The sequence below is a fragment of the Filicampus tigris genome, chromosome 2, assembly GCF_054856515.1.
Source record: "Filicampus tigris isolate MCC_2025a chromosome 2, RoL_Ftig_1.0, whole genome shotgun sequence".
Lineage (NCBI taxonomy): Eukaryota > Metazoa > Chordata > Actinopteri > Syngnathiformes > Syngnathidae > Filicampus > Filicampus tigris.
The window spans coordinates 19,820,389-19,832,563 of NC_141218.1; the positions used below are offsets into that span (position 1 = coordinate 19,820,389).

The following is a 12,175-nucleotide window of genomic DNA, read 5'->3' on the forward strand; positions in this document are numbered from 1 at the left end:
CATGCAGGGCGGAATGTAAGTGAAGACTGTTGCGCTGGCCTTCTGATGACCTGATCTCTGCCAAGGTGCTTGCCACAGTAAAGGTCACATGGAACAGCGACAACTGTGTTGCCCCTTAAAGGCTTCGTAACAGTGAGAAGCCCACATGACAAGCATTTCGTCTTGTGCAAAAGTGTGAACTACGCTTGGAGCAATGTATCCGAATATGTGCTTATAAGTAATTGGTGAAAAGACATTTTTGTAAAGTTTTTGAAATGCCTCACTGAGTCCAATTATAGAGCTCACAAATGCAATGTTTTGTATGAGCTCTGTACTTCTTTTTCTCAGATGCCTGATTATACATTATATGTATTAAAAATGCATGCCACATGCAACAACAATGCAGAATTCCAATGCAGAATCTACCCGGACCCATAAGGCCTCACATAAATTATTCAAGATGTTCAAGCCTCGCCAGTAGCAACAACTGGCTGGAAAAACAACTCCACTAAAATCCACTTTATCTTGTTCATGAGGGGAATTTTCTGCCATTCACCTGTAAGAAGTGAAGAGAATGGCAATGCTTTCCAGAGATAATCAATGATTTTTTTTCACCTTTCTGTCCATCTCTGTTTCGCTCTCTCTCTCTCTCTCTCTCTCTTTGCAGCTGAGAGGGATTGGGACGTAATTGACGTAGCATTCAAGGTGCAATAAAAACGCTATCTGAGAGTGACGGGAATACAGAACATAAAGTAACGACTGTTTGTCAGAGCAGCTCCCTTTTTCATGTTAAAACGCTCCTTAGATAATAAACCGTGCGCCTGCAATACTACACAGAGCAGATTTATGAGAACTAATGGCTGCAGGTAAGCAGTGTTAATAAATTTTCTGTGTGCATAACTGTAACACACACACACGCATACACACACATATATACATATATATATATACACACGCATACACACACATATATACATATATATATATACAGTGGTACTTCTACTTACGAAATTAATTGGTTCCGTACGAAATTTCTTAAGTAGAAAATTTTCGTTTTCCATGTAAATGCCCTAATCTGTTCCAAGCCCCCCAATATTGAGACATAAATGTTTTATAAAGTGACTGTCATTACGGTCATATTCTTAGGCGAGATCAACCAAACACATCCCTTTTTCATACTTTTCTATTATCTCTTGCTTTGTTTGTATGAACAAAAAAAAAAAAAAAGATGTTCTTTTGTTTTCTTTCTTTTCCTCGCTTCTAATTCACGTAATATTATCGGAACACCTCATGGCCCGAGGGGCGAATGACGAGGACGCTGCATAGACATATCTATCACATATCTATCTATCTACCCGTCTATCTGCACACATAGACACATACGGTAGAGGTTCCTCTTAGCCAATGGTATGCCAGGAAGATGCTAGGCTAGCCAATGGCAGAGCAGCTAGGAGTATATTGCGTTCAGGAAACTCTGGAGCTGCGAGTAGCAGCCCATACTTTGAGGCATCTGTTGAGGCGTTTCGTAACTTGAAAATTTCGTATGAAGAGGTACCACTGCATATGTATATGTATGTATATATATATATATATATATATATATATATATATACACACACATATATATATATATATATATATATATATATATATATATATATACATATATATATACACACATATATATATATATATATATATACACATACATACATACATACATACATACATACATACATATATATATATATATCCATACCGCTTATCCTCACAAGGGTCGTGGGGAGTGCTGGAGCCTATCCCAGCAGTTTTCGGGCAGTAGGCGGGGGAAACCCCGAATTGGTTGCCAGCCACACAGACTACACAGAGACAAACAATCTGCACTCACAATCACACCTAGGGGCAATTTAGAGTGTCCAACTAACCTACCATGCATGTTTTTGGAATGTGGGAGGAAACCGGAGTACCCGTAGAAAACCCACGCAGGCACGGGTAGAACATGCAAATTCCACACAGGAAGGCCGGGGCTGGGATCGATCCCACCATATATATATATATATATATATATATATATATATATATATGGCGGCGAGGGATCACTGTATATCTTAGTGCTGTCAAATTTACCGCGTTATCGGGCAGTAATTAAATTTTGTAATTGATCACGTCAAAATATTTGACGCATTTAACGCATGCGCAGAATGACCGCCGATGCATAATCCCATTCAGAAGTGCACAGTGAGCAGCAGAGTGGACGCGCGTCGCCCGCGGGAGTATAAAGAAGCATTTGGAAAGAAGAGGGCAGCTTTAAATCTAAGAAATGTGAATACATTGGTTTGCCTCAGCGACTGAGGATGAGTAGAGAAGAGGGCTGTCTTGTTTTGTGTTAATAAAGTCAGTTAATCTAACACACGACGTGCTGAACAGAACATAACACTCACCCATCATATGAGCCAATCACATTTGTGTGCGCTTCAGGGACCACTTGGAAAACATAAACTCTAAGAATTTTACAAGGGCCACATACACTTTGTTTGCACACATTTGAAATATTTCTGTCACTGTTCTTGGTTTTGTAGTGAATAAAAATACTGTCTACTATAGAAAGAATGTTGATTTTAATTTAAAATTTTTAATTTTCATCTCAATTATTGTTATACCAAATAGATACATTACATTTGAACAGTATGTTGAATGTATATATCCGTCTTGTGTCTTTTATCTTTCCATTCCAACAACAATTTACATAAACAGAAAAATATGGCATATTTTGGATATAATTGATGTTTGAATTGCAATTAATTATGATTAATTATTTTTTAATCTGTGATTAATTCGATTAAAAATTTTAATCGTTTGACAGCCCTAATATATATTATACACACACACACACACACACACGCACACACGCATGCATGATGTTTTGGATGAGTCACAATAAGGTGTTTTTTTTCAGCCTCCAACAAGAAAGAGGCAAGAATAAAAACATTGGTCTTGGATTTGGCAACCCCCTCACACTCCCAAAGGTAACGTCTGTTGTTATTGTTTTTTCCCTGTCTCTCTTTCATGTTGCCATGGCGACAGTAGTAGCAGTAAAACCGCCGACGCCCTCTCGACGTTGGCTGGTGCATTAGTGCTCGTCTACGTACATTTTCTCCATTGTGGTTTCAACCATATCAGCAACATGTGCAAAGTTCAAACTGTAATTTATTTTTAATATTTGAATGCCCAGTGGGCTCTCAGAATTTTCCCCCATACCATACATGTACTGTACAGTATAGTATGTATACAAGTGCTAATGAAACGGTTGACTGTCTTTTCAGCGACATAAATCAACGATAAAAATGTTGTAAAGTCATTGATTTTTTATTTTTATTTTTTTAAATCGTTTAAATTTTTTCCTTTTTTTTTATAATTTTTTTTTTTTTGTATTGCATTTATAATGGCCGAGAATCGTATATCCGTATTTTCAAGATTCCTGTAAATGCAAAACAAACAAAGACATTTTGTCATGGTCTTCTTCCTGTTTTTGTTCATGTTCAATTTATTCTAGATTTCTAGTTCAATGTTTTTGCATAAAAGTTTTCTTCAATTGGGTCCATTCACAGTAAATGTCTGTCTTGCAATAAAATGAGTAAAATAATTTCTAAAGCTATCACAGTATGAGCAAAGGTAAAATTACTACGTACATTTGCTTTAAAAGTGCATCTATTCTACTTCCATACCAGTAAGGGATAAAGCGTCTATCAAATTGATCATTTATGTTGGCTGTAGCACATTCCGCACCAAATGTACTGGATTTTTTCAAACGACACATTTGAAATAAATCATATTGTCTCCAGTGCAAAGGGGGCATAACCAGCTTGGAGCAAAACAATACCTTCATGTGTGCCATCAGATAAGCACACACGGGTTGCGATAGCAGTACCAAGCTTGAAGTGTTTGTCAGCGTGTGTGTGTGTGTGTGTGTGTGTGTGTGCTTGTGGTGTGGTTGCGTGTGGTTGTGGGTCGGGGCGTTTGGGGGGTGCGGTGGGGGAGTGGCAACAAGCACCTTTGTCCTTGTGACAAAGGGACGGGTCACTGCCAGGCACCGAGAGAGGGGTCATGTTTCATAATAAGCACAAATAAAGGGTTATTATTTATACGTAGGAAATTGGCTCCACAGGGGCAGATTCTATCTGTTCCGAGGGCAAGGGGAGCCCATTATTTCTCCCACTGACTTTATCAGCGAAACAGAAAATAGCGTTTTTAAGAAGTTTAATCGACCTAATGCAAAAGAGATGCTTTTTTCTTGCATCACAAAACTTGCAGAAATGGCCAAGACGCAGGGGACGCAATTAGGAAAAGATCAACGAGCCCTCCGTAAATGAATTTATGAATATAGCATCAATAACAAAATACATTTGCTCTTTAGTGGAGATACAGCGTACCCCCAATCTCTCTTAATTGGACATTTTACAGCGTATACGAAGCAAAGAGGGAAAAAACAGGAAAGCCAGCCAAGAGGGTGAGGGCGAGAGGAAGACAAGAAGAAGACTCACAGCTCTCAAGTTGCATGGTGCACGTCTGAATGTCCATTGGGAAATTCTTCAAATCCATTGGGCAGGACAGGATGAGAGTCAGCCTGAGACGGAAAAGCAGATTGAAAGGCAGGAGAAAGAACCGCAACAGGGGACAGCAGAAGGAACGAAAGAATGCACAGAAATAAGACGTAAAGCTGGGAAAAGATCACCTGACGCTCGCATAATAGACCTTTTCATCATGTTCATAAATAAACTAAGTGAATGGCTGAAAATGAAAATGATGATGTGGTTTGTCATGTCGCAACGGCAAATATATATTCCATCCGTTATGCTGGAGCCTATTTCGGGCAGTAGGCGGGGTACACCCCGAACTGGTTGCCAGCCAATGGCAGATATATATTCCGCCCAAATTAATTTTTTTTTTTCCAAATTTACTTAAAAACAACATTTTAAATGAATTCAGTGGAACATGTGGGTTTTGAGGTTAAACTAAGTGGATGCAAATAGTGAGAGAATATGTCTGTGGAGTTTCTCAGTCATCCAGGTGATGGTAATCCTCAAAGATCAATTCTAGGCAACTGGACTTTTTGTTTGTAACATACCATAACCAATGTACTTCACACACACAATATCCTAAAACCCAGACTCTTTTTTGTTTATGCAGACGTGTGTAACGACCTCTACATTGACAAGGGGTTAATTTGCATCTCAAAAGAAGGGATATTTCTTTGAGAACGTCCAATTTCTGGAAAGGGAGGACTCTACGTCAAACTTGAAAAGCTGTCTCTGAATAGAAGAGGAGGTTAGAGGCATCACCTATCGTTGTCTTATAACAATGTCCTGACATCCCTCTCCTCAAAGATTGCCTCCTTCCATGAGAAGAGTGGCCCGAATGAGCAGCCATGACATGTTGGTATGCAGGACCGATGTCCACCAGCCACGCTGGATAACAGCAGCATCACCCTCATTGTGGACATACCCATCAGAGGTATAAACAGGGAGGCTACAAACCTAACATTTTGAAGTGAATACGGTTTTGGATTGAAGGTGAAACGTCTCAAACAAGAAAAGTCAAGTTGCCTTTCAACCTTTGTGGATTGTGCAGTGACATTCTCAAAGAGGTGGAGTAGCCACTTAACTTTTAAGGGAACAGACTGGGAACCACCCCTCCAGTATCGGGTTTGTGGAGGGCATTTTCACACACATAAAACGCTTGGTTGGGTTGTTTGAGTAATTTGGTCAAATATAACGGCTGGCCTGCTACAACAGTGGCCTGTGTGCTATCCACTTCAGTGTCAAAAAAGAGCACGTCCGTCCCATTAATTCGAGTAACAGAATAGTCGTTCAATTAGCCAGGCCCTCGATGATCCCATTAAATAATGCTGAATTTTCATCAGGTAAGCTCACCGAGCGTCTACATTTCAAATGACACATCACACATTCAAACAACTGTAGTAAAGAAGAAGGCCAAAATCCTCGTTATGTCTCTTTAATACTTTTTTCTCGATGAGTCTGTTTTGGCGAAATGACATGTAAACATTTTTTTTTGTGCTTTTAAACATTTTTAAATGATATATGTTGATAAACATTTCTGTTAACGAAATAAAATAAAAAAAAAGAGTGCTTTAAAAAAGAATGAAAATGAATGAAGAATGAAAAAACTACATTTTATGTTTATTATATATCTTTTAATTTCTTTTATTTCGTTAATGGAAATGTTTCTCATATATATATGTATATGCATATATATGTATATGTATGTATATGTATATATATATGTATATGTATATGTATGTATATATATATATATGAGAAACATACACACACGCACACCCCCCCACACACACACATTCTGATTACAATATCCTTCCTTTTCGTCTTTGTCAAATTAATTTCATACATGAGCTTTCAGGGTTTATTTGAAATGCATTTATTTCAGTAATACTACTCGGCTATACACAGGAAGCAAGGTTTACCTGTCATTCAGGAATAGTAGTTTACTTTACTTTATTACACAAAACTTATTGTGACCTTTTATAAAAATCTTGCACTTAACAAATAAGCCATATAAAAAACTAAAACTAATACAGAAACTACCAAAAACGAAATTCGAACGAAGCATTCCCCCCAAATCAAACCTCACAAACCCATATTAAAAACAAATTAAAATGATCTGAATTTGAAAAACAAAAGTCAAAATGAAATAAAAAGTACCTCGAATGAAAACTCCCTGGTAGTGTGATCTTGAAATGATCTTTCCTATAATGTGGGCTTGTTTGTTTGTGCTTAATCCACCCTGAAAACTGAAACCCTCCACATATGGACCTCTTATTGCACTGTGCACCTCCGCTTATTTGTTGTGGCATCAATACGGCGGGAATGCTGGGAGGAGGGGGAGCAATTTGGGAGCGTGCCGAGAGCAATGTAATTATCTGCGGAGGCTCACAGGCCAAAGGCGCCGCTATTGCTGCCACTGGTAAAAGATTCAGGGGCGGCCATTTGACACAATGTCTCTGACTCACCTACAAATTATTTCATCTCCTTACATCGTTGCTTGACATCTATTTATAGCAGGAAAATTCTTTGGTGTCATATTAGAAATCCATGCATTTCCTATATCGCTTATCCTCATTAGGGTCACAGTGAGCTGGAGTCTACTCCAGTTGACTTTGTGGTCGCCAGGCAATTGCAGGGCACATTTTACAACTGTTCATGCTCACGTTCACACCAAAGGACAATTTAGCAACTTCAATGAACGTAATATGCATCCTTTTGGAATATGAGAAGCAGCTGGCGTACCTGGAGGGGACCCTACGCAAGCATGGGGAGGACATGCAAACTTTGCATAGGTGATGAGGTTTGAACTATCAGGCAGACATACTAACCAATATACCACCGTGCTGCCCACATTCCAATTTATGGTTGCTAAGTAAAGCACGCGTCCGGTTTTTATACATTGTTACACTTGTGTCTATTGTTGAATTAAATAAAGAAACTAAATGTTTTAAAACAAACAGTTGTAAATATGAAATGTAAATGTATCGTACTTAAAAAGTTGAATACAACTGTACTTAGCAAGTATACTGAAGTGGATTAAACAAATGTTGAAGCCACATTATGAACATTTACAGAAATTCTGTGATTCTTTTGTGTGTCCCTCGTGGTACGGTTACCACAATCACTGTTATGCAGACTCAAAATATTTGCCTATCATTTCTTGAGGACCTCACATGTATCTTCACCTCTTTGTAATTTCACACCGAATTGATAAATGAACCAAATAATCATAATTGTTGTTGATTTTCCATCCTGATGTTGTTGCATGTCTCACTGACAAAAATATGTTTGTCAGAACTGGTTTGTAATAATTGCCTGATTGCCTTCATCAACTCAATTAGGAGTGTGTTTTAAAACCACTTTTTATGTTGTCCCCTTTCTTTGGATGTTATTGTTGGAGATTTCCACTTTGGCCCATCTTGGTCCATCTTACATGATGGGCAAATGTCTGCTAGCTTCCTAACGGCCATCCATCCATTTACTTCCGCTCATCCGGGGCTGCTTGCTGCCCACTGACTCATCCGACAATTAGGTTATAGAAAGTAGTCTGTGCCCAGTGTAAAAACGGGCTCATCGTCGTTTTCATGCAGGGGCAATGGTCTAGTTCAGCGAAATTTTCTAGTTTGCGAATTTGGTAGACACGCAACACCTCAGTGGGCGTTTCTTCCTCGCCTCCTGGCTCATCTGCAATTTTGGTTACAAAAAGTAGACAACATTTTAGACATGCTAAAATGAGGTATAAATATAAAACAGTCACATTAAGTACATTTGTAATTAATAAGTAATTTGGTTGGGGCCTTGGTAGAGCTAGTTCCCATTGCAAATGCAGAAAAGAGAAATTAAAAAAACCTACACATTTTTCTTTACCTGATGCTGTACAGAACGCTGCCATCTTGGAAAATCCTCAGTAGCTTGTTGTCGGTGGTGACCTCGTGGAAATTGGCACCCTTCTCGTTGGCAAAAAACAGATCGGGCTTCCAGATGGAGTCCAGCATGGACGGATCCAGATCCAGCGAGTCGTCCGGGTATTCGCTGTACGCCAGACGGGGGTCGTTCCATTTTTGGCGTAGGAACACATTGAGCCTGTAGTCCTGTATAGGAGGTGGGGAAGCAGTTAGTCGCAATTGGTTGCCTGGTGCATCGCACATTTTAGAAACAAAAATGTTATTGTGCACTCATGGACATTAAAGAGTTAAGCCCATCTGAACTTCTTTGCAAACCAAAAGAGCAGCACTTACCAAGGATTATAAGCACTCGCTAAAATGAATAAAATATGTAGTTCTAATCCTGAATTCTATGTGCAGTATTACAGCGGATATAAAAAGTCTACGAATCCCTGTTTAAATTCCATGTTTTTGTGATTTGAAAAAATGAGACGAAGAAAATGAATGTCCAAACATTTTCGTTAGTGTGACTTGTACACAACTCAACCGCAATGTTGTGTAATCTTTTCGAGAGACGTAAAAACGACCAACTGAAATAATGCACTTGTTGCATCATTACACCGTGTTGTAACTGGGATTTGTCTGTTCTCAGAATTTACCAATCACATTCACTCATGTTAAAGTACACACATCAAGCACACACCCGCAAACATTTTAAGTGTCTCTGATCGATTAGTAAATTATAATTATTATATATACTTGTTAGAATTATTGCCCAACAATTCCACCTTGGTTTCTTCTTGGGCCGTAACTACAGGTTATTTTGATAATCAAATAATCTGTCGATTATTTTTTAGTTCAATGGATCACATTTAAAAAACATGTTTTAATTTACATTCTTTATTCCAAGCAGGGCATTTATTTCAAATTCTCAGTGCATCTGATCCACAAACAAAATAACGATGATTCAGTTAATGGTTTGGTTTGTAATATGAGAAAGAAGTTAAAAATGTTGATCATTGTTTTCCAAAATAAAAAACAGGTATTTCAAAATGTCTTACTTTGAAAAGGGACAAATATAATTAATCTGCTTTCATGGAGCACTACACAAATCTGAGAACATTAACTGTTCAGCGGCTGAAACTTAAACACAGTACCTGAATCATTAGTCGATTATTAAAATCATTAGTGGTTATTTTGACAATCGATTAGTCTTCGATGAATCATTGTGTTGGAATGTTTTGCAGGTCCCGAGGCCATAAGCCCAATTAGCAATTTACAAAACAACTACTTACTCAATGCGTGTTTGTTTTATCTTTCAAGAAGGTATCCAATGTAAATAAAGACTCACACAAATCGATTGAATTTTCTCGTCTGTTTTCTTTTCTATCTCTGAAGTTCAGGAATCATACAATGATCAGATCTGGGCATTTTTTCCATCCTCGCGAATGCTCTCAGAAGGGTGAGGGCAGAAAAAGGGCACGATCTAACATGCAGCCCTCACATTTCTACTGTCTTCAAAATCTCAACATAATGTGGGCTGGTCTCCTCCCTGGCTGGCCCTGTCTGTAGGGCTGATCCTCTCCAACTTGGTCAGATCAGGGCACACTGACTAAAACTTTTAACTGATTACGCGATGTCCGTAAATGTGTAATTGCCATATTGGTTTTTGGTGAACCTGTTGGTTAATATGCAGCCATTCATATAGATTTAGCTCCTTCAATTGCACCTGTAGATTCGTCGGATCATAACAAAAACTTAATCTCCCACAATAAAACTCAGTAACTGTAATAATCTCAATTCACCTCACCTCAATTTTACTAGCCATACAGGAAGTATATCTAAGCAGTAGTGAGAGTAAACGGTATAGAAAACGGATCGATGGATTATTCATAAATGCATGCAAATGAAAGCCTCTCCCCATCTGCAGGATGGCAATACGGTTGACAAAATTTACAAGTGAGGTGAAGTATCAATTACTATCTTTGCTCAAAATTGGAAAAATGTTTGCCAGTATGTGCAATGGTATCATTGGCATTGTTGTCAAGCCTTGACAGGAAAACCAGGGGACCAAGACTCCTGTCAGAATTGTTTAAACAGTATCCCACTCACTAATGCTGACCTAGCAGCTAGATCAGTGCGAATGTAAGCCCGGAGGGCAGCCCTTTTACCATGTTGCCCTTTTCCCAGCCCCCCTATTCATTTTCCCACTGTTTCATTTTAATTGCGGAGTGGACACTTCATTATCCTCACTCCGGTGACGCGTTGGTTTCAGAACGTTGCACCGCTATGCCTCAGGAATCATAGAAATGAGGCAACCAGTTTTAATTGTTAGAAAGCAAGCAAGCGTTTGTGTCATTTTGAAGATGTGATAAAAAAAACAATGGTGGTCCACGATCCCAAATGGGTTCTAGCGAGATTTAACGAGACGGCGGCCATGTTCCACAATCAAATGCAGGATCCTCTTACCATGGTGGTTTCTGTGATGGAGCCGAAGCTGTTAATGAAAATATTGCAGGTGACATTCACGGGTGGGCCTGAAAGAGGAAGCACACAGAATCCGAATCAGAGGAAGAAGAATCAGAACTTCTGGATCCTTCCGATACAATTCATAATAGCCTTTATAAACTGTAACTTTCAACTAAGCTGGGCCATATGGACTTAAATATGGGTTTATGGTATTGCAGTGCGGGGTACCTCAGGGGAACGCATTAGGTCCTCCTTTGTTTTCTATTTTCATACATATTGTTGTGAGTCGTTTGCTATTCCCTTTTACTTTGAAGCAGTTGCAGTTCTCTGTCCTGTGCTGGCCTTTGTCTTTGTTTTTGTTTTCAGCGCTGGGCGTCCTCAGGTGTGCTGAGCTCCTCTCACTGCTGTTACCCATCACATCCAGTATTTAGATTCCGGTCAGATTTCCACTCCTCGCCAGAACGTCTTGTCACTTCGCAGCAAACAGGTTGCTTTCACCTTCTGCTGGCAAATCACTCGAGTCGTTTCCTCGTGATGAGTTTATATGACATTTTCCTCTGTTGCCCTTTGACATTACTCCAAGTGTGTACTCGTGATTTTCAGTTAATTACTTTGTGTTTTTGCTAGCACTTTCCTGGGTTTCCCCAGCGCTTTATGTTTGGACTCGTTTCTTTTTCGCTGTTTCACAGTGTTGAGAGCTCACCCGCTGCCACGCCCGTTCTCAGTTTCTTTGTTACTTTGATTCTTTGTTTAATAAAGTTTATTTGTTACTTTTATATCGGTCTGCTTCTGAGTCCTGCCACCTCCAGCCTCACATATGACAAATAATTTGCTATTTAGTATTAAATAAATGTGAAATAAAGATGCAGTTGCAAAGTGGGTGGACAAGAAGAGAAAAATGGTGGGGAATATTAATACAAAATCCATGCTCGGATCTTGACACATTTGATGGTTGTCCTCGACTGAGCTTATCTCTGGCAGGAAAAACAGTTGGTTGAACAAGTAAAAGAGTGAATTACTTTACTTTCTATTCTAAATGAAAATGGTCCAAACACATTGATAATTTAGCAAGATAAACGGGAAAGAGTCTTACTAGACTTGTGAGATGTTCCAGGTATATAACCCAAAAAATACTAAAAGAAGTAAACCCCACTTTGGAGTTCACCGACTAAAATGAGTATTTTGGTGTTTTTAGTGGGGTGGAAATGTAGCTATGTGAGGTACAATAGGATTTGTGTTTTATTTACCAGTAGTTTTTTGGCG

At 38.9% G+C, this 12,175-nt stretch overlaps 1 protein-coding gene across 2 annotated transcripts in view; it reads right to left on the reverse strand.

Moving 5' to 3' along the window:
- glra4a (glycine receptor, alpha 4a) overlaps positions 1–12,175 on the reverse strand; it is a 52,639-nt gene that overhangs the window by 11,313 nt on the left and 29,151 nt on the right. For both annotated transcript variants that reach the window (XM_086024008.1, XM_086024007.1), the window contains exons 3-5: positions 10,913–10,980; positions 8,427–8,650; positions 4,521–4,603 (exon numbers count right to left, since the gene is read on the reverse strand). In XM_086024008.1, coding sequence (XP_085880134.1) covers positions 4,521–4,603; positions 8,427–8,650; positions 10,913–10,980 — 375 coding nt within the window. The remainder of the gene's footprint in view (positions 1–4,520; positions 4,604–8,426; positions 8,651–10,912; positions 10,981–12,175) is intronic.